The sequence below is a fragment of the Aythya marila genome (assembly GCF_965140915.1).
Source record: "Aythya marila genome assembly, chromosome: 2".
In the NCBI taxonomy this organism is placed as follows: domain Eukaryota; kingdom Metazoa; phylum Chordata; class Aves; order Anseriformes; family Anatidae; genus Aythya; species Aythya marila.
The window spans coordinates 140,834,766-140,857,773 of NC_139043.1; the positions used below are offsets into that span (position 1 = coordinate 140,834,766).

General features: G+C 32.9%; 1 protein-coding gene across 3 annotated transcripts in view; it reads right to left on the reverse strand.

Moving 5' to 3' along the window:
- CSMD3 (CUB and Sushi multiple domains 3) overlaps positions 1-23,008 on the reverse strand; it is a gene marked incomplete at both ends in the record, with an annotated part of 682,849 nt that overhangs the window by 508,801 nt on the left and 151,040 nt on the right. For all 3 annotated transcript variants that reach the window (XM_082754088.1, XM_082754087.1, XM_082754086.1), the window contains one exon: positions 17,894-18,088. In XM_082754088.1, the coding sequence (XP_082610214.1) occupies positions 17,894-18,088 (195 nt within the window). The remainder of the gene's footprint in view (positions 1-17,893; positions 18,089-23,008) is intronic.

Here is a 23,008-nt window from a genome sequence, read left to right on the forward strand (position 1 = left end):
CAAAGCACATATGTAATGCAGTAATAAAATGCATAACATGCTGTTTCCATCATGTTGTCAGTGTAACAGTTAGAATCAAAGAAAAACACATTCCTTATAGAAAAACACTTTCCAACACAGACTACCTGAAAGTTAAATAATTCAACGACAGCATAAATTATTGTCATATAAATTAAACATTATACTTAGAAGAACAGAGTACATATGATTAACATAACCCAAGAGAAGCCAAGGACTACATTACTGAAACTTGATGCTGAATTTATTATACACATATAAATATAAGTTTCAGCTTGGCTTCTTCCCACTTTATTTAATCAGATTTTACCATAAAGATATTTTATCATAAAGAAATTTTGAAAAACACTGATAAAATTTTCATGAAGATAGGCAGCTGGATAGAGTTAAATAACTGCTTCCATTGCAGAAAATACTGTAGTGTGTATACAATAGTACTGTAGTGTAATACTGTAGTGTAATAGTACTGTAGTGTGAATACAATCATATTATTAGGCACTGAAAATCCAGAGAACATTTTCCCATCACAGAAGCCCCATCACGCCAAAACTTTTTTTTGGTGCCTTGAGGTGAGGCTTCCTGGCTTGTAGTTCCCTAGGTCCTCCTTTTGGCCCTTCCTAAAAACAGGATGTGACATTTTGAAACCACCATAGAAAAATACTTTTTTTTTTTTTTTTTTTTTTTAACATAAAACAAACAAACAAACAAACAACTTTTTAGAGGACTAGTCCTGTGGCTGAATATGTAATTTTCTAACTCTACAGTCTAAATTTTGAAAAATCCTTGATATTTACAACTTATAACTTTTTTTCCCCTCATATTCCAAACTACTTTGTTTTTGTAAATGGTTATATTTCTCAGTCTACAATTATTTCAACTAAATGATTATTATTTTTCAACCATGTTCTAATTTATTCCTATCCATTCTCTGATTTAGGAATTTCATATGCTTCTGCAGAAATTATTAAAAACAAAGATTAAAATGTTACACTTTTAAAAAGTTAGAGCTTGTGAAATATTGTAACTGCAGTTCTCAGCCTGTGGCACACCACTAAACAACCTCAGAAATGGAATTACAGTCTCAGCAAAACACACACACAAATAGGAAGTCATTGATAGAACAAGTGCCTGAAAAAAAATGTCTTTTTCTAATATATCTATATAATACTCGGTACTCTTGTTTTATCTTTGGGAATATTATTTGAAGGACACAGATCAAAAAAAAAAAAAAAAGTGTAAGAACACTGTTAGGCTTTCCTAACATTTCAAATTTTGTAACATTTTCTCATTATATCGAGGTAGGTTTATGAGCTTTTTCTTGCTGGATTCTTTTAAGTTTACTTTATTTGAACAGAATATGCTGTAATAAATAAATTGTTACAGGGCTCTCTGATGGCATTAGACTAATTTCCATTTAATAAATTAGTATATGGACAAACAGGATTTTATCTTTTTTTCTCATGCCGCACTGAAAATCTTTAACTGAATTTGGCAAAGTGGAATGTGCCATTTTTGTCAGAACATACTAAAGTAGTTATAGCAAATGAAAACCATCAGTCTCTTGATATGATCATATGTTGTTTGACAGGAAAAAGAAAAGAGAGAAAATCTAGATATACAGCTCCTAACCAAAAGTATTTTTTTTAAATAGATTCATATACACACAAAGCAAAACACAACCATCTGTCACTCAGGATTATTTTTTTAATATTATTTCCAGTTGTAGGTATATATATCCTTTTACAAACCTTCTCCATTTCCTTATCTGTGCCTCAGCTTTGGTCCTTTCTCCTTTGGTCCCTTCTTCTTTGGTCTTTTTATCAATAATCAGTATATTTTTTTATATATTGTTTTATTTTATGTCCATCTTTGTGGGCTTTGGTTTTTTATTATTATTATTTATTTATTTATTTTCTATTAACAGGTCAAAATTGTTCCATTTCTCATAATCTTCTTGCCTACTGTCTCTTGTCTTCCCTCATGCTGTTCCTTATTAATGGACTGGTATTTTGAGACAGATTTTCTAGCATTTCCTTTCTCTTTGTGTTTGCAGAATACTTTTAACATGTCAAACTAGACATCTCAGCTAGCTTTTGATTAACATTTCTCTATATACACATTAGATGTCTGTATTTCTGCTAGTGCTCTCTTCATAATCAATTATGAGAAATAAGCACTTTTAAGGTGAACCACATCTGATTTAGAAGTCGAGTATTGGAAAGACATAGGCATACTGGACTGAATCAAGCAGAGTGCTGTCAAGATGATTTGGGGGCTGGGGCATAATATGAGGAGAAGCTGAAAGAACTGTGTCTGTCCAGGCTGGAGAAGGGAAGTTTTGGTGTGAGATCTTATTGTTGTCTTCAACTACCTAATAGGAAGGTACAGAGAAAATGGAGCCACTTTATTCTAATAGGTGCAAAGTGAAAATGAACATAAGTGAAAGAAACAACGAACACAACCTGGAACATGGAAAATTCAGATTCAATATAAGGAAAAAAACTCCACGAGGCAGGTCAGAGGCCCAGAGATGTTCTGTAATCTCCATCCTTGGAGATATTCAAAACATAACCAGATGTGGTCCTAAGCAACCTTCTGTAGTTGATCTTTTTCTGAGCTGAAGATTGGACTAAAAACCTCCAAAAGTCTCTTCTAACCTACAATGTCATGATTTTATAATTTATTTTAGCAGTGAATATTAGACAGACTAGGAGTGCTTTATTCTCTCTTGTGGCCTTAAAAGTAGTCCAGACAGCTAATCAACATACAGACTTCTGTACTTAAGGTATTTATATTTGTTAAAGAAATGTAATCCTCCATATCCTGTGTATTACAAATCCAATTAAACACCACTCTGATGTATAGCTTAATTTAAGTTGATCTCACAGGAAGCTTTGCAACTCCTAGGTCATTAAGCAGACCTCCTAACTTCTAAACAATTTGAGAACTATCATAAAATGAATTAGAAACATGGTGGCGGTGATGTGAATTAGTCACATAATCTAATCGTAAATTATCATGATAAGTCATGCTTTAGAAGTGCAAAAAGCCAGACATACAAAAACAAAGAACAAAAAACACCACAGACTTCCTTAAACTCTTATTTTTTCATAAATCCTGTAATAGAGTATGATGTTTCCATTATTAAGATAACACAGTTTGATTTTCACTAAAAAGGTAGATTTAATGATTTATATACTGCTATCTTGTTGAATGAATCTTTCATTAAAATGCCCTCCAAGATTAATAATACGTTTTGCAAATACGATTTCTCTATAGTTGCCATCAAACATCTTAATTGAGTATGTGTAGTTCAGAGCCCAGAAGAGATGTTTACATGCAAACACTTCAGTCAATGGAAAGAAACACTTTGACTCAAAGTACTCTTTAATAACTATGAAAATTCAGAGATGGCATAAGCAAGTTAGTAAGCTGATTTAAGTCATATGCCATGAAAGTGATCATGTATTTCATCTTTTTTATCTTCTGTTTCTCTTTTAGAGTCACACAAAAAAGTAAATATGGAAACATAGCTGTCACTTTTCCTCCTTCAACCACAGCCTTTGTTCGTTTTTTTTTTTTTTTTTTTTTTTTTGTTTTGTTTTGTTTTGTTTTGTTTTGTTTTGTTTTCTTACATATAGCTTAATTTTCCTTTCAATCACTGCCATAGTTTTTAGTGGGAGCAATACTATGTCATGAAGAAATAATCCACACAATATATTTAGGCATGATTTAAAACTCATAAAACTTTTACTTATCATCATTTATAAATTTGACTCAATTCTCTCAATTTTCAAGAATTTCTTTGCAAATGCTGAATCTGACAAGGCTAATGAGCATGGTAGTGATAAGAACTATGAAATGACTACTTTGACATCAATCCACAAGGAAATGCATTTAACACACTGACAAATTTTTAAAACTTTTCTAGAAAGTGTTCTAAACTTTAATTCAACATTAATTCATAACCTGGCTCAGAGTTTACAAATCTAAATGTAAGCTTGGAAATTTACTGAACAGTACGGAAATAGCACTGAAAAAGTTTAATAAACATTTAGTTCATGTGTCCAGAATGAAATTGTATCTAGGAACCAAGAATCTGAACATTTTGAAAACGCATTGGCTTATTGGAAAATAATAATAATAAATATATAAAAAATAAAATAAAATTAGAGGCGGCAGGGGAGAAATAACAGAAACAAACAAACAAAAAAATATATCCAGTACAATGAAGATGACAACTATGTTTTAAATAACAATAATGAAAAATAAATCATCACTGGATTTTGAATTTTGGTCCATGGAATAATGACTTTACTTCTTAAGAAGTCAACTGAGTAAAGGGAATCTATGTCCTACACTGTATGCACGATACAAACTAGCTAAATAGATGGAATGGGGATGCGGATGGGGAGGGTGGAAACTGGAGAAAGACAAGACATCTTGGAAGTTTTAATAGCATTGTTTCATGAAAGCATTACCCTTGTGCTGGAAGGAACTCATTACCCTTGTGCTGAAAAGAACTGGGGAACTGGTGATACTAGTGATATACAGCAGAACTTCCTCATCATCTAACAACAACTTATTTTATATTTCTAAGTACAACTCGTCATTTAAAATTGCAGTTATATTTTCAAAGTACACAGAATACTTTTCATAAAGAAAAGAAAATTAAAATAACTTACGAATATATTACAGAAAAAGACAAAATAATGTTGACTTCCAGCATTTCTATAGTTGCACCTAGTTTATAATTAATTTCCATGATAAATAAATAAATAATACAGATATAAAGTAATGCAAATCCAGATAAGCAATACAATGCATGATATTTCAAATAAACCTGAAAACAAACAAACAAATAAAAACAGAAAAGAGAAAACTAAATCTACTTGAGCTGAGTTGAACCCAGCCACCTAACAGATCAAGAAACTCTGTCAAGAAGCTCTGTACAAACGTAACATTTCTTTTTATATAGAAACTCCACAAGAATACTCACATTTTAATGCATTTATCTACATATTTAGTAGGAGGGATCATCTGTATATGCACATAGGTGTAGCCAAAATGTCAGACTTTTTTCCATGTATGAAAAACTCCCCATTATACACAGTGGACCTAGAACTGCTAACAGTGGAGCTGAGAACTGAATCAAAGCATATATCAACTCTTCAGGCACTTGCAAATTGTTTCCACACTTATGCCTTAACATGGGATTGCCTTGCTTTCTTTGGGGCAGCCTTTGCTTCAGTGTTATTGTTTGATGGACTTTCATACTTCCTTTCATTAGCAAGCTCTCTGCAAAACACTCTTTTTCTTTTGTTGTTGATGTTGTTTTGTTTTGTTTTCTGATTCTACAAAAGGCTTCACTTTGCACAGTTCTAATTCACTTGTTCATAAATACTATAAACTATTTTCTGAAAATTTTCATCTATAGTATTACAAAATGTAGTTCACCAAGGTATGTTGCTGCTGGAGGGAGCTGTTAAGAGACCATGAAAATTATGTGTTGACTGTTTACCGACCTGCTAGAAGTGTCTGTGACTTAATCAGTTCATTTATCTTCATTTGCTATTTTAGTTTGTTTTAGTATGAACCTGAAATTGTAGTTTAACAACATGAAATCTTCGGAGGTAGCTATGACAAATGTTAAACTTAGACGTGAACAGTTTGTCTTCAGAACTCCCTAAATAAATAGCTGGGGGAAGGGGAACACGGCTCAAAAGAAAAATGTATTTTTGTTCCACAGTTCCATCTTCTTTCCTCAATTTACAATTTGTATGATAGGCATCATTAACTTAAATAAATTTATTTGTTTGTTTTTAATGAATAAATATGTATCTTCATTTTTTACATATTTTTCTATGTGTGTTAAATTGATGCATTAACTGAAAGCCCTTATACAACAGAGATGCCTGAACACTGTCCAGAAATGAGCTCATTCTGTTAATATTCTGGGATTTGCTGACAAGTTTCAAGCTCTTGTTCAGAATGTATCTAAATAATGATGAAAAAGTTCATTACCAGCAACTTTGCTATGTAGACTGTGGGTCTTTCTGACACTTATGCAAAGTTGGAACAACAACTATGAAGGAAGACAGATCTTTAGAAAAATTGAAAGAGTGCAATACTGCGGATGACAGAAGGAGAGCTTTTAGTGTAATTGTTTGTGCAAATTTAGAAAGCATCTCAACTGGACTTACTATGTTCTCACCCAGCTGGGAAATAGTTGAAGTTTTTTACTGCATAGAGTTAGAAAATTGGAATCTGGTACAGTATGTCTGGCCAGTCTGTATTATATTGGAGATTTATAGATTGTAATCAATAAACACGGTAGTAATTTGGGAGTTTGGCTAGATTAGTAGTAATCCTGGAGTTTGGCTAGATCCTGGAGACTGGAGATTTGTGATTTACCACAGGGCTTTTATTTCATGGGCAATATAGGAACATAAAAGCTTGCTCATTTACCTGTAATTCAGCATTTAATTCATAATAATTCTGAAACAAACAAACAAACAAAAAAAACTCTAATCAAGACAGCATTCTAGCATTCTCAACCCAGGACACTATTTTAAAAGGGGGCAAAAATTAAAAGAGCCCTCATAAACCAGTTAGGTGAATAACTGGACACATTTGCCCCCAAGAGAGCAGAATAAAATATGCTGTAACTTTAAGTTCTGATCAATGAATCACAGAAATTCTTATCCTCTATTTGCTTAATTGGTTTCCAACATTCCATACCTGCTGGAAATAAATCTTGCTGTGAGACATGGGCATGTATTCCTTAATATCTTCTGAAATCTTTACTGTTTGCATCCTGCCATGTTGACTTCATCAGAAAGGATACAGTTCCTCATTAGAGTCAATTGGAGACTTCCCTGAGCTGTTAAAGAACATTTTACCCACACTCACTTCATTTTATTTTATCCTCACACTGACCCTGGGTAACCCTTCCTGTGTGACCCTCTGTTCCTGAGCCACAAGCCAGCCCTTCCTGTATCCCCAAGAGCAGCTCCATAACTCCAAGCTGCGCCTTCACACAGATGCCACCACTCCATCTTCTCTGCCTGTTTCTCCTGAGTAATTTGTATCCACCCATAACCAAACTCTATCTCTGTGAGCTGCCTCGCTGTCTTGTGGTGTGCCGGTTTTACTCAGCTGGACAGCTGAGTTCTACCACAACCAATCTCTCACTCCCCCTCCTCAAAGGGAAAGAGGGAGAAAATATGATGGAAGGGGCTCAAGGGTTGAGACAAGGACGGGGAGATCACTCAACAATTATAATCACCGGCAAAACAGACTCAGCATAGGGAGATTAATAAAATTTAGTGTCTACTATTAAAAAACCAGAGCAGTGAGAAACTAAAAACAAACTAAAAATGCCTCTCCTCCCCCCCATCCACCCTCTTTTACGTCCTCTACCCAAGTGGCACAGGGGAACGGAAAATGGGGGCTGTGGTCAGTCCCTAACACTTCATCTCTGCTGCTTTTTTGTGGTCACTCTCTTCCCTTGCTCCAACATGGGCTCCCTCCCAAGGGATGCAGTCTAAGGCACATGAATGTATGCATGTCCACAGAACATGAGGAGATACAGCCGAGGGTTTGAGGGAACCGGCAGAAGAAGGTGCTAAGCTATTCATTATATTTGAAACATCATGGTAGTCTAGTGAAGTTCCCAGTGACTAGAAAAAGGTGACACATAATCCCCATTTTTAAAAAGGGAAAACAGGAATATCTGGGGAGCTACAGGCCAGCCAGTTACACCTCTGTGCCACAAAGTTAATCAGAGGGCTGGAGCACCTCTCCTATGAAGAGATGCTGAGAGAACTGTGGATGTTCAGCCTGCAGAAAAGAAGGCTGTGGGGACACTTCATTGCAGCTTTTCCATACTTAAAGGGGTCTTATAAAAAAGTTGCTCTGTTAGATAATGACAGGACAAGAGGGAATGGTTTTAAATGAACAGAGGAGAGATTTAGATTAGATGTTAGGAGGAAATTCTTCACTCAGAGGGTGGTGAGGCACTGGAACAGGTTGCCCAGAGAAGTTGTGGATGCCCCATCCCTGGAAGTGTTCAAGGCCAGGCTGGCTGGGGCTTTGAGCAACCTGGTGTAGTGGCAGGGGGGTTGGAACTAGATAGTCTTTAAGGTTGCTTCCAACCCAAGACATTCTGTGATTCCATAATTTAAGAATGTAGACCAGATCCTCATGAAACCTATGCTAAGGCACGTGGAAAACAGAGAGGTGGTTGGTGACACCCAATGTGGCTTCATTAAAGACAAAGTTAAAATTTGGTGACCTTCTAGGATGAGGTTACTGCATTGATGGAGAAAAGATGAGCAACTGACATCATCTATCTGTACTTGTGTGAAGCATTTGACACTATCCTGCACAACATCCTTGTCTCTAAAATGGAAAGACATGAATTTGATAGATGGGTCCCTCAACTGATAAGGAGTTGGTTGGATGGTTGTACTGAAAGAATTGTGGTCAGTGGCTCAATTTCAAGTAGAAACCAGTGACAAATAGTTTTCCTCAGGGGTCACTACTGGGACTAGTGCTGTTTAACATCTTTGTTGGTAACATGGACAGTGAGATTAAGTGCATCCTCAGCAAGTTTGCCAGTGACACCAAGCCGTGTGGTTGGTTTGACATGCTGGAGAGAAGAGATGCCATACAGAAGGACATTGACTGGCCTGAGAAGTGGGTCCATGTGAGTCATATGAATTTCCACAGGGTCAAGTGCAAGGTCCTGCCCCTGGGGCAGGGCAGTCCCAAATATCAGTATAGGGGGATGAGTGGATTGAGAGCAGCCTTAAGGAGAAGGACTTGAGGGTGTTGATGGATGAAAAGCTGAACATGAGCCAGCAATGTGTGTTTGCAGTCCAGTTGTAGCCTGGGCTGCATCCAAAGAAGTTTGGCCAGGATGTCAAGGGAGGTGATTGTACTCCTCTGCTCTTGTGAGACCCCACCTAGAGTACTGCATTCAGATTTTGGTCCATAGCATAAAAAAGGCATTGACCTGTTAGAACAGGAGGAGAGCTATTAAGATGGTCAGAGGGCTGGAGCTGTCCTGTGAAGACAGCGGAAGGGGTTCAGGTTTTTTAGCCTAAAGGAAAGAAGGCTTTGGAAGACCTCATACTTTCCAATACCTAAGAGTATTGGAAAGGTGGGAAGGGACTTTTTATCAGGGATTGTAGCGATAGAACAAGGAGTACTGGTTTTAAATTAAAAGAGGGTAGATTCAATTTAGATATAAAGAAGAAATTGTTCACTATGAGGGTGTGCTATTAGTGTATATTTGTAAATATTATCGCTTTAAAGACAAGCTATAGATCTGAAATCTGTTTTAGGAATAGGGGCAATGCTGTGTTAATATCTAAACATAGCAGAAACACTTGCCGGTGATGAAAACATGATGATAAATTAAAGCTGAAGAATATGATTCATGTTCCATAATAGAATCAATAACCATTCTTTAGGTTACTGAATGTAGTCTTGAAGAAAGTTAAAATGTCATATCAGAATTTCAACAATTAAATCTTTTGCTCTCAAAAAACAACAAAACAACAACAAACAACTACAGGTGATCAGTTGTATTCTTGGAGTAATATTTGAGGGGCTTAAGGCTTCTTAGAGACTTCTGCCTTCTAGATGTAAGTAACACTGAGGTATATATTAGTGTTTGTAGAGTGTTATTTAAATACTAATATTCTCACAATTTTCATTTATACCTAGGTAAATTCTAATTTTAGGCAGAGATCAAGTTTATCAAATTATAATTTTAATATTCTGGAGAAAAAAAAAAAAAAAAAAAGTATACTAGTCTATTTAAAACCCATTGCTGCCAAAGCTTTTGGATTAAGCACCTTAGTAAATTGTGTTGAACCTGGAATTTACCAGTAATTACTCTCAAAGTATCTCAAATTATTTTACAAAAGTTATTTATGCTATTTGACCATTAGAAAGGATTTATCCATAAATACCACATAGTAAATGAACCCAAACATAATGTAAGAGTGAAGTAATTAGGTAGCATAAGCAGAATTTACTAGCCCAACTGGAATTGTGATAGAGCTATATGTTTAACACTTCTCTTAAAATAGTCTGTAAAGGTTTCCAACAAATAGACTTGGCTATAATTTAGCTTTAAATCTCACATGAAAGACTGGGTTTTGCTTGAATTAATGCTCTAGTATGTAACACTCATCATGTTTCGATGACTACACTGTACATATTACCAAAACAAGCCATTTAAATTTTTGTCAATTATCAGCCTAAAATGGTATTTTACTTTTCCAAGTTACTCCTTCCCACTCAATCATCTCGATCCTTCAAAGTAGTCTTTCCCTTTCAATTGACTGTATAATTCTCACTGTTTTGTTGCTTTCTGTGATAATTTTGCAAAACAATTTCAAAATTCATATGTGAATATTGTCAATGCATCATTTACTTCCATATCCTTTGTCTTTAAGAAATTTTTCTTTTCTTTTTTTTTTTTTTTTTTTTTGAAAACATGAGTTAAAAACAGTGTTTCAAGCTTTTCATTAACCTCTTTCACTAACTTCCACCCACTCACTGTAAGTAGTCCTAATTGCTAGTGTTGAACACAGCAATGGGATCAAGCATTTTGATATTCAATAAATTTTATTTTGTTCAGTGCCAGGATAGAATTCTTGAATTTAAAATCTGGTCTTTTTCTTTTCCTCTTCATTACCTGTATCTTTTTTTTTTTTTTTTTTTTTTAATAAACTTTTGTTCTTAAATTTGATCATATTGGTACTTTTTCCACAAAAGGTAGCACCATAATGTGTTGTTAGTTCTGCCCTTTCCTTACTTTTGTTTGAGCTATGTCTGCAAATGCCCCCTTTGTGAAATAGTTACAAATACTTTCTTCTAAACATAATTTAACTTATTTAGAAACAATTCAGTTCTGCTGCATTCCACAGTCTTAAATATACTGTTTGGAGATGTAACTTAAGAGACCTTTTTTCCAAATGAAGGTTACTGCACTGATTAATAGTCATAAATAAAGTCATTTTTATTCTGGACTGTATAATAGCTGTTCAGGATTAGCCCACCACTGGTGTCAGTTTCTATCTGATTTTAGGGCTGCTGGCATCAGTACTGATACAAATTTACAGGATCACAGAATGGTTGATTTTGGAAAGGACATCTAGTCCATGCAGGATCATTCAGAGTCATTTGCCCAAGACCATGTCCAGACAGCTTTTGAAGAGCTCCAGGTAGTTAGACCTCACAGCCTCTCTGGGCAACCTATGCCAGTGCATCACCCATGCAATAAAATAGTGCTTCCTGAAGTTCAGGTGAAACCTATTCTTTTACAGTCTGTGCATATTTCCTCTTGTCCTGGCACTGTGCACAACTGAAAAGAATCTGGCTTCTTCAGCTTTGCATGCTCCCTTCAAGTATTTATAGACATTGATAATTTTCCCCCTAAGCCTCCTCTTATTCAGGCTAAACAGTCTCTGCTCTCAGCCTTTCCCCATAAGAGAAGTGCTTCAGTCTGTTGATCATCTTGGTAGCCCTCCATAGAACTCTCTCCAGGATGTTCACATCTCTCTAGTACTGGGGTCCCAGAACTGGACACAATACTCCATGTGCAGCCTCACCAATTCTGAGTTGAGTGGAAGGATCACTTCCTAAAATTTGTTTAATCTCATGAGGACTTCAAAAAGCCAAAGTATGCAAATCAGATGAAAGTGTGATTCTGATGTTCTGATGAATATTCTGACCTGGATGTATACATTTCTAATGAAAGGATTAATAAGGAAAGCATTTTCAGATATTTTATATTGCTTCTTAAACTGTTAAACAGTATCCCGATCTTTTGCATCTTTAATCACCCTTTGAACATTTAAATGATGAGGAAAAGAAATATTATTAAAATAAAAATATTTTCTTTTAAAAAATACATGTACTGAATTTGCTTTCTAAAAATTAGCAATTATTTATTTTAGGTTACCATCACTAATATATTAGTACTTCATTGAACACAAGTTTTCACAGGTGAGCAGAATGAGTTGTTACAGTTCTTAACCATCATATGAACTTAGTTAAGTGGTCATCATTGTCATAAATGAACATACACAAGTTTAGCACTTGGATCTAATGTATTAAAACAAATTGGAAAACTCCCTGGTAGTGTTTCTTGGTTAAAACAAGCATATTGTGTTACATCATTTTTATTATTTGTATATTTTTAATGATTTCAATTTAGCATATATGAGCATATATGAGAATATTTTCATTAATAGTGCAGTAAAACTAGTGTATATTCATGATATTGTTAGGAATATATGATAATATTAATATAATAAAATAGGACTGCACCAGTTTCTTGATTCACAGAACATCAACAATGACTTAGAGTAGCTTTTAATAATTCAAAGAAATTTCTCCACTTCTTTGAATAACAATAGAATCGTGAATACAATTTCAAATTAAAATTCATATATGGAATTCTTCTTTGGGCTCAGATGTATTTGTTCACACAAGTATACTGTGTGTTAAAGTGAAATGACCCTGATAATGAGAACCAGATACTATCCTGAGAAAAACACTGATAACATGAGCTGTATGATAGGGTATATGAGCAAGTATGGTAGAGTATACTAGAGCACAACTTTAATACATTTCCTTGAGCCAAAAGTTTAATTCTATTAGTCTTAAAAATTATAGATTTTTAAATATAATTAAAATAAAGAACCCATAAAGATCTGCTATCACAAACATTCAGTACAGCTAAACTCGATGTAACTTTCTTCATGAAAAAAAAAGGTGATTTGAGATATTATTTTGCAGAACTTCTGGGCTCTTCTGGAAAGCACATACCTGAAAACACACTGAATTTCTATTATACTGCTATATCAATGTAAAGGTAGACTTGTTTCATGACATCCCGCCACTCCCTCTCCCCCCCCCCCAAAAAAAAAAAAAATCATCTCTAATTTTAAGGGAGCATCATTGCCATCTGTAGACCATTTGACATTTTTAATGAAGCAACAATAAGAGCACTGGCATTAATAAGCCAGTCTCAAAAGGGACCTGTGGAACTATCTCTGAAAAACAGCTCAGTCATTAGTGTTCATGTTATGTCCATATCTTCTATACATATATATAATTCCACAAAAGAAGCACATAGCTTTTCTTTTTTTTACTTTCTTTAAATAAACATGTTTTTAATCCATCTCACCTGGCTATGTGGGGTCTTTTTCCAAGAATAAGTGGTGACAACTGTTTGTATACAGGAAATGACTTCAGATAAAACTGCTTGTTCCCTGTGAGTTGTAATTTATTCCTGCCTTTAAGTTAGCACACCTTATTTTCTCCTGTATATATTCCACTAGTTTATGTACAATTCCACTAGTTTATGTACAGTCTGACATCAAGTACAGTACTTTGACTTTGTCTCCTGCTTTGTTCTTTACACACCATACAAAGCTAGCTTGCAACAAACATGCAGAGGCAGAAGCAGCTTGTTTACTGTCTATATTACTCATTTCTATTTGCTACACTGTCATAAAATCATTTACCAAAATGCAACCAAATTTATCTATCTGTGAAGTATCTATATTGTTATATGAATACTTATTGGTAGGTTAGTTAAGTTTAAATTTATTTATTTATTTATTTATTTATTTCAAAATTCCTATTATTGACCATAATAAGCACATATATTCCTCCAGGAAAAAATATTTTGGAGAGTATACAAGATATATAAGTAAACTTTTATGTTGTTTGAAGATGCTCTCTGTAACCTAAAACCTACCTCATGTATGAAATATACATATACATGTATACATTGTATATATGTATATATGTATACCATATATGTATACATATATATATATATACTCATGAATCTGTGTAGTCACAGAAATACATCAGTGATTTGCAAATAACAATTTTTCCTCTCCATTGGGTTCTTCACACAAGAAATGGCAAACTATTTCAATATTGAGCTGAATATTCTAATATTCACATTTGAATGTGAATATTATGTTAGATAACTTGAAAATATATAAATATATAAAAAACAGTTCATTGTGAACAAATCCATTAAAGAAGGAGAAATGAAGATTACATCTGTAAAGTTAAGTAGAAATAAACATACCTTTATATGTACATATATATATAAGTGAAATGGGGATTATAGAGTTATGGAACTTGTAGTAACAAACACTTTAACCTGTCTTGACGAAATGTAAAAACAAACAAACAAACAAACAAACAAATCCTCTTACAATCAGAAAAGTAGAAATGTATTATGTTAATGTAAAAAAAAAAAAAAAAGTAACTATATCCAAAACACTTTCTGTCCAAAAACAAAAAACAAGTGAATTCAAACTAGTGGATACACAGACTCTTTTGTTAAAATATGCTCTACAACTCTTTGTTAGAGCAGAAAAAATGAAAGTGAAAGTGAAAAGACTAATACTTGTAACCTGAATGATTTTTATCTATTTTATTTATTTATTTATTTATTTTCATGAATAGTAACATTAAGAATATTCTGAACTAATAATTTTAATCTATATTTATAGCCAATGAAACAAATGTAATTTTCTGTGTATGGTGACAGGCATAATTTATGCCATCCTTAAGCAGAAGTCTGAAGTTCTATGAGATGATAACTTTTATTTTAAAATAACATGGATCTATTTATGTCCATTGATAATGAAGGCTATCTTAAACAATCAGATTTGACATAACTACCTAAATAATGGAATCTAAAGTCAGATAGCATGAATACTGTCAACTGTCAGCAAAATAAATGAATAAATAGACACATATATCTGGAAAACATTGCAAAGCAGCAGTAGGAATTTTGGAAAATTCAATTTCCAGCTTACCTAACCTTTGTCATGCTTGCATTTGCTTGTGTGTTTGTTTCTGTTTGTTTTAAAACTAATGCACTAACTTTTTCCACTTCACACGATTGTTCTCACAAGAACAAGACAGCTTCTTAAATATGAAGGAAGAACCTCCCCTTCTCTTCTCCTTTCTATGCTCTTTCATTGAGAGAAGAGCAATGATACTTTAATTCTCCATCATGGAGAATTAAACTGTCCTGTATCCTTGAGAAAGACAGCTTCCAGAAATTCCAAACACTGAGCAGCAATCATGTAAACAGGCCTTGTATATTGTCTATACGTCTTGTTATATGGAATTGAAAGTTCTAACCATGAGCAATGTTCCAATATTTCTATCTGACATCATGACAAAAATTCAAAAATATTTTTTTTTAGTTTAATAGTGATAAATAACTTGCAGCTACACAAGCAACAGTGAAAATATTTTAATAGAATTATAACTAAAATATACATAAAACCTTTGTAATTTTTTTTCAAAAATTTTGAATTCTAAAGGAACAGTTTTAGAATGAAAATTCTTATATGATGATAATTATTTTTACCCTGGAACAAGAAAAGTTTTAAAATTATGAAAGTCAGAATACCCTTTTGTTTTTGTAAGTATTATAATCTTTATAAAATGACAATATTGCATATAAGTGTACACTTATTTATTAACCTCAGTAAATTATTCATACCTTGTTGCATTATTGAGAAATTACAAGCTGCAACATTATCTCAGGAATGGAAAGTAATATGCTAAATCTTTTGTCATGCTTCACTGTTGAAAACAACCTTATCAAATTAATTTGTCAGGGATGAAGACTTTAAAAACTAGTCACAGGTTACGCACAGTATAATTGACCAATTTTGTTTTCTTTTAAATAAGGTGTTTTTGCATTTCTATTAATTCTAATAGAAAATAAAATATATGTATGTATGTCAGAACATGTAATTGGCAGGTGAAAAAATCTGTGCATTTGAACTATCTTCACTGAGAAACAGGATGTGAAATAAAGCAACGGTTAGGCATGTGCACTGATTTTCCAACATGGTACCACAGAGACTAGTAAAGAAAAAAGAAGGCATTTGATGAAGAACATTTTTCTCTTTGAATAAAATTAGGCCCAAAATATGGAACTTAAATAATACAAATATCAGTGTTATGCATCAGATTTAAACCATAAACTTGTTTTAAATGTAATGACCATTGGTAGAGAACAGTAAGACATTTATCAGAGGAACTCTTTACAGATAAGTGTTTAATCAAATAAAGTCTCCATGGCAAACAGAGAGAAAGAGATAAGAAGCTCATTACTGCATAATCACCTTTAGCAACCTCCTGCAGAATTCTGTTTAGATAATTGCATTAGAAAAAATTAGGACATATCTATTAGAATGGAATCACAAAGGTTTCCATACTAAATGTAAAGCTAGATGTTTCCAATATCAAACATAGAGTTACAGTAATTAGTGACATTTTTAATTGAAATTAGACCAAAAATTCCCTAACAGTATGCAGGTGCAATAAGCCTTCAAGCCATTAAGCCTGATGTTAAAATTTAAATCAAAATTTCACGTTGCTACGTGTAATTTCAGTAATTAGTAACCACCACTAATAATGTCCACAGCGTTTATTATTGTTGTTGTTGTTATTATTATTATTATTTTATAATAAAATGATTATTATTTATTATTATCATCATTGTCACCATTTTTATTATTATTATTGTTACTTTATATAATAATAATAATTATTATTATTATTTTCAGGGTTATACTCCTTGGATTCTTCAGTGCTGTTGGTCTAGACTAGGGAGCTGTTTGGTCTGAACCAATGTTGTCCTTCTGCATGACTTTCTATAGTAAATCAAGTCACATCTTCTTTCACATACTGTGAAAAGCGATCTCCGTCAGTCTCTAAATAACATGAAAATTTTGAAACCTAATATAACTTACTTCCTCTTTTTCCAAATCCTTTCCAGTTTATCAACTCTGTTTTTCCCTACAGATGATGATCATGATCAAGAAGAATGTGTACTTTCTATATTCATATATGATAGTCTTCTGCTTACATGTTGGAGTTATTTTTAAGCGCAAGACTACTTTGGGAGCATATTATTCCAAAGTTGCGCTGTGCATTTCCCTTGGAATAAAAATAAAATCTATCAAAAGTTCTCCTGAATGAGATACATCAAAAGAAATTTTATGTAACATTGTGACTGAGGTGATTGATTGACAAGTGGAATCATCAAGTTCAAGTCTGTCATCTTCATTTCAGGGTGAAATTTGAATGTCAACTCATTTCATAATTGGCAGATCAAGAATTTGGACAATGGTGTAAGATGAAGTTCCTTAACCTTCACCTTTCTTACAAATTTAAGTTTTGTCCAAATTCACTTTTCTATCAAATCGTTTATAACCATCTCCTTAAACAAAATTCGTAGTTATGCCTTGATTGTGTATCTTTGTCATTATGAGCCAGCATTTTCTGTCTTGTAGGAATGGAAGAATTAGGAGTTATTAATGATTTTACTAGAAAATTATGTGTAATAACTGCATTTTCTTCAAGATCAGGGATAAGCATAGCTTTACACCAAGAATAAGAAAGAATAGAATGGTATTTCCATATATGATATGCACTTCCCATATCTGGTTAAATTGTTGTGGTACTTATTAATCAGGTTTTAATTCAACAGGTTGTTATTGTTGTTATTTATTAAATCAGAATGCTAATTTCAGATGGAATGTTTTTGTCAACTCTATAAGAGAGAGTCAAATGTTTCAGAGCAATTTTACTGGGATACTTACTGAAAAATTAACAGGTGTGTATAGATATAGATAGATATATATGAGCAAGAGATAAAAATATTCTAAAATATTTTTTTCTTTGATCACAATGTTAAAGTTAGTAATTTAAACAGACATTTTAGGTAATTCAAACTAATACGCATAGTATTATTATTATATATTTGAGAATATCATTGTAGTATTTATCTTACCTCTACAAATAGGAACAGGGAAGTCCCATGATGCAGTATTCACAGAGTTAGCTATGCAAGTAAGCTGAGGATGGCCATCCAAAATATATCCAGTTACACAGCTGTATCGGATTTTGTCCCCAACATCAAATCTTGTACCGTACAAGATACCCTTTGGTGGAATTCCTGGATTGCCACAGGAGCTACTCTGTAATTCTAGAGAATAAATATTTATTATTACTTACAATATTTTTATAAATCAATACTGTGTTGTGCTGAAAAATAAAGAAAATGTAAATTAGCGCAACTTTGGGTAGATAATGTATTTTAATGAATATTTTTCAACTCTTAACATTGAAAAACCTTTTCTTGGTCTATTGAGCATTTGCATATATGTCCACAAATACAAAGCAGAATGTGATTATATGAAAATAAGCACAAAGTTTTCCTTAAACCCCAGCTATAGGCAAGCTCATATATTTTTCTTAATCACTAGCAAAGAATTGCTTACATAGGAAGAACAAACAAAGGAACTTGATGTTTTCATGACTCTTAAGTTGTACAAATGCAGAATAGTAAACAAAGCTGTAATACAGATTTGGAGAATGTCAAATCTAAATCAACCAAATTTCAAAGAAAGAAAAAAAAGTATTCAAGGGCAAACACTGGGAGTTTTTAACAAATCAGCATGATAAGAAAAATGTTAAATGATTTATTAGGTTTTAGATAATGAGACAAAAGTGATGAAATATTGTTGGTAACTGATTTCTAAGCAAAGTATTGGTTAATTTAAATGTATGTAATACCATAGGTCTGTGTTACTTCTGTTCTGATTCAGGGATTTAAATTACTGAGAGTCAAAAATGAGTCACAGTTTTGTCACTGAGCAGATATATTAGAGTTCAGATGGTGCTCGCACTTCAACTGTATATTCTTTTGGCTGTTGTGTGAACTGCTTAACTACAACATTGCACATGCCCATTGTTACTGAAGACCTTTAGTTAATAGACGTAAAAAGATAGATTTTGCAAAAAGTGTGAGTGAAATAATTACCTGGCCTGTGTTCTTCAAAATTTGTGCCAAGTTGTAAATCCTAAGCATTAGGATTTAAAATCCTAATGCTTAAAAGGAAGAGGCAAATCAGGTAAACCTATACTTGGATGCATTGTAAATTTCCCTAATCCACCAAAGAAAGGAAACAAGACAACAGCAGTTGGTTATATATGTATTATCTTACTTCCTTTCCTGTGTTCTATGTAACTAAACTGTTCCTCTGCATCCCTGATGTGCTCAGGAGTATGTGTAAATGCACATACATATATATATGGATTTAAATATAATATGAAAAAAAAAACCAAAACAAACAAAACAGAACAAAAAACTAGAACTGTAACAGTTTGTTTTGATTAAAGAAAAAAAGCAGAAGTGTTTATCAAAATAAGCGGTATGGCTCATAAGATGTATTACATTGTCCAACTTCTCTGCCAAGAACTACCAAGAAATATGATATATTATTATATTTCTGATACCAGACATGAAAATAATTATAAAACAGCTGTTAAAAGGAGTAACCCAGTACAACCATATATGTCTCTGTATGCTATAAATGTCTCTATAAAATTGCTATATATACGTGTATACAAATACCAAGACTTGCAGTAGCAATCATGTTTTCATGTGAATATGAACATAGGAACACTTAAATATGCACATTAGCTATGGTGCTGCTATTATTGTCATTGCTTTCTTTCTCTAACATAATAACATAATAAACTGTATAGAGATGGATTTGATTCTTATTACCTTGCATAAGGATACAACACAGAAGTAAGAAGATAGTGACCTGTCTCATCATGGTCTCTTTAAGGCTCGCCTAAATGTTCTTATTATTGCTTTATCAAGCTGTGTGTTCTGTCCTTAAGATATCTCTTAAATCCTTAAAAAGTGTTTCCAAGGCCATTCAAGTTATTCAGTGTCATCACACAATTTCAAAATGAAGGTTAGAAAATCATCTGTTGATTTTTGGTTATCTTATAAAGTTGTATTTAATTAAGTTGAAAACTTCATCTGTACACAGTGTTTTTATTTTTATTTTTATTTTTATTTTTATTTTTTCTTCTCCAGGAAGACTAAATCTTTCTGTGTTCCTTAGTGGTATGTGAAAAGGCCACAAAAAGATACCCAGTCCTTCAAAATTAAGAATATAAAGACTAGTGTTGTCTTTAACAGTCACTGCCTAAAATTGCTTGCTTTACTCTTACTGTTCAAAAATTACCTAAAGAAGGCAGTGTATTTTTATACTGGGTTTATGCAACGAGCTTTTGGTAGTGGGGTGTTGCGTTAAGGGTATACCCAATTAGCTATTATAAGTCCGGTTGCATTTAGGGTACTGAACTATCATGATTATAGATTCAAAAATAATGTAGCACATTCTCACTCTAATCGCATTGCATGAACTACCATGGCCACATTTAAAGAGTTTGGTTGTGTTCAGTGAGAACTATCACAGACAGATTTAATGAGTAGTGCAATTTATTAAAGCAACAGGTACACAGATTTGTTGGATTGCTGGTGATAAATTCACTGTCTGCAAAACACATTCAAATACCAAGAGTATGAGTAACACAGCCTGCCTATAAAAGGGCTGTGTTAAAGGGCATAAACATGTTAAAGGGTATAAAGTCTCTATAGAGATTTCTAAGTTTCCATGGAGACACCTGTTATAATCAAGTGTTCAAATCTTATCCAAAGGTGTCCCTTAGTTTGCATTTAGTTTCTTGCTGCTATAGTTAGTAATAGGCAATAAATTCTATGAATATCTTATGCTGAGTCTGCTTTTTATGGTAACTGGTAAGTGATCTCCCTGTCTTTATTTCAACCTTTGAGCCATTTTCCATATTATTTTCTCACCCTTTTCCTTTGAGGAAGGGAAGTAAGAGTGTGGTTGTGGTAGAGTTTAGTTGTTGATCAGGGTGAAAACACCACAATTATTATGAAATGATATAATATCTTAAAGCACAAATTAAAAATCAACCTTCTTCTAAAATTAAACTCATTTTCCTGTTACATTACTATATGACTTGTTTTAAAAGAATAATGGGCCTTTTCCATTAACTTTTAATATTATTAAAGTAATTTAGGGAGTACGTCACTACTTCTAGCCCTTCAAGTCATTTTGTTCCTGATTCTAAATAATAAAGTAGATAATAAACTATACAATTTAAAACATATTGCTTCTATGAGTATTTTCACTTTGAACAATTACAAGTACATTCATTTAGAACATATACAAATGCATTAGTTTTCACCAAATAACTGTATTAGTCTTGTCTTTTTTGATAAGTAGAATCCATTTTCATTTCCATATTTCTGAAATCATTTCAATCCTTCCAATGGACCAAACTTCAAGAAATATAATTTGTAAAGACAGGTAATATGTAATTGTAGATCAAATTAGGACAAAAGCTTATGTTTGCTTGTTTTCCACACGCTTCCAGATAAGCATCAGAGATTTATTAAACATTAAAAGTAAGAGGTCTCCAGAAGCTTGGAAAAAATAAGGAGAGTTTATGTAAGTTATGTAAGAGTTTGTTTGTTTGTTTGTTTGTTTGTTTGTTTTAATAAAACAGAATTATTAACACAAAAGTTCTTAGTTTAGAAAATTGACATTTTGAGAAGAATACAGAATTTCCAACTGTCTCGTCTTAAATTCCACTATTTCATTATTCAAGAATTAGCAGGAATAAAGTCTAAATAAATAAATAAATATATCCTCTTTGTGTTCATTGCTCTTTAAAATTTAACTCACAATGAAATCTAATTTTGAAATAATACTCTTAGAATCTTGTTTAATTAGATATAAAAAATATAGTATGATAAACAGTAAATACCAAAGAGAAAAACTCATGCAAAACTACTTCATATAATTATCATTAATTTAATTTAAAAAGTGTATATTAATAAAGTAATTATGATCTACTTTTTATTTAAAAATAAATATTTTATCTATTAGAAAATTATACAAATATTCACATTCATCATGCAAGTATTAGAAATCCAAACAACTTTTCTTTTTGTTGGGACACACAATAACACTGAGAGGAAACCATGTTCACTAGGCATTGCATTTAATTTAGTCCCTTATCACAAATCTGCACATTGTGGGACAAACAAAATCTCATTTACATTGAACTAAAAAAGAATCGGGTTTGCAATTTTTAATAGATACTTTACAACTGTAAAGTACATCTGGATACAGAAGATGTATTCATTTATTTACACCTTTCAAGACTCTGTTTTCATTTAAGGCAACACAGTATATTAAAAATAAGATGCCTACGAGACTGGAAATACTGTAATACTGTTGTATACAGATAGCCTTTCAAAAAGCAATGCATATATATTTTCTTACAAGAGAGAACAGTACTGTATGGAAGTGTCAAGACCAATTTCAAAAGCGTGACATGTAGTTTGTATGTGGGTGTAATGAGTACTATACATCCCAACATACCCAAATACTGGGAAAGAAGACACATTTATAGCAATATGAAGTAGATTGAAATTCAGTTGCCCAAAATTCAATTATATCAGACCTTCTAATGTTTTGTTTGTTTGTTTGTTTGTTTTTAATGGTTTTCAAAAGATTATGTACACTAAAAAAGTAACTTAATAGTTTCTACCCCTGTTGCGAGGACATTTGTTGTCGACGGAAGGAAGACACAGACGCTCAATATGAGTGATCAGTGAACTTCGATTTATTGGATAGCTCAGTCGTCTTTTATCTAATTCAATATAATTAGCTCATACATATTGCAAAAGCTAAGCTCATGATTGGTTAGTGCATTTCTCTATTCTATCAGCTAGTTTCCCACCGAAATAACACAGTTAGTACTTTCCCAGACCACCAATAGATATCATGTTCTTGTACCTGAAACCTCCCTAAAACCTCCCAGAACTTACGTTCCTTCCCAGGCCGCATTTACGTATTTTCTCAGACTTATTTACGTACTTTCTCAGGCTCATTTGAGCTGTGTTCGATACTTTGTTAGCTCGCGGCCTCCTAGCTGTGCAATATTCACATGGCCTACTTCACTTAGCCATTCCTCCACATACCCCATAATATATTTTCTTTCTCAA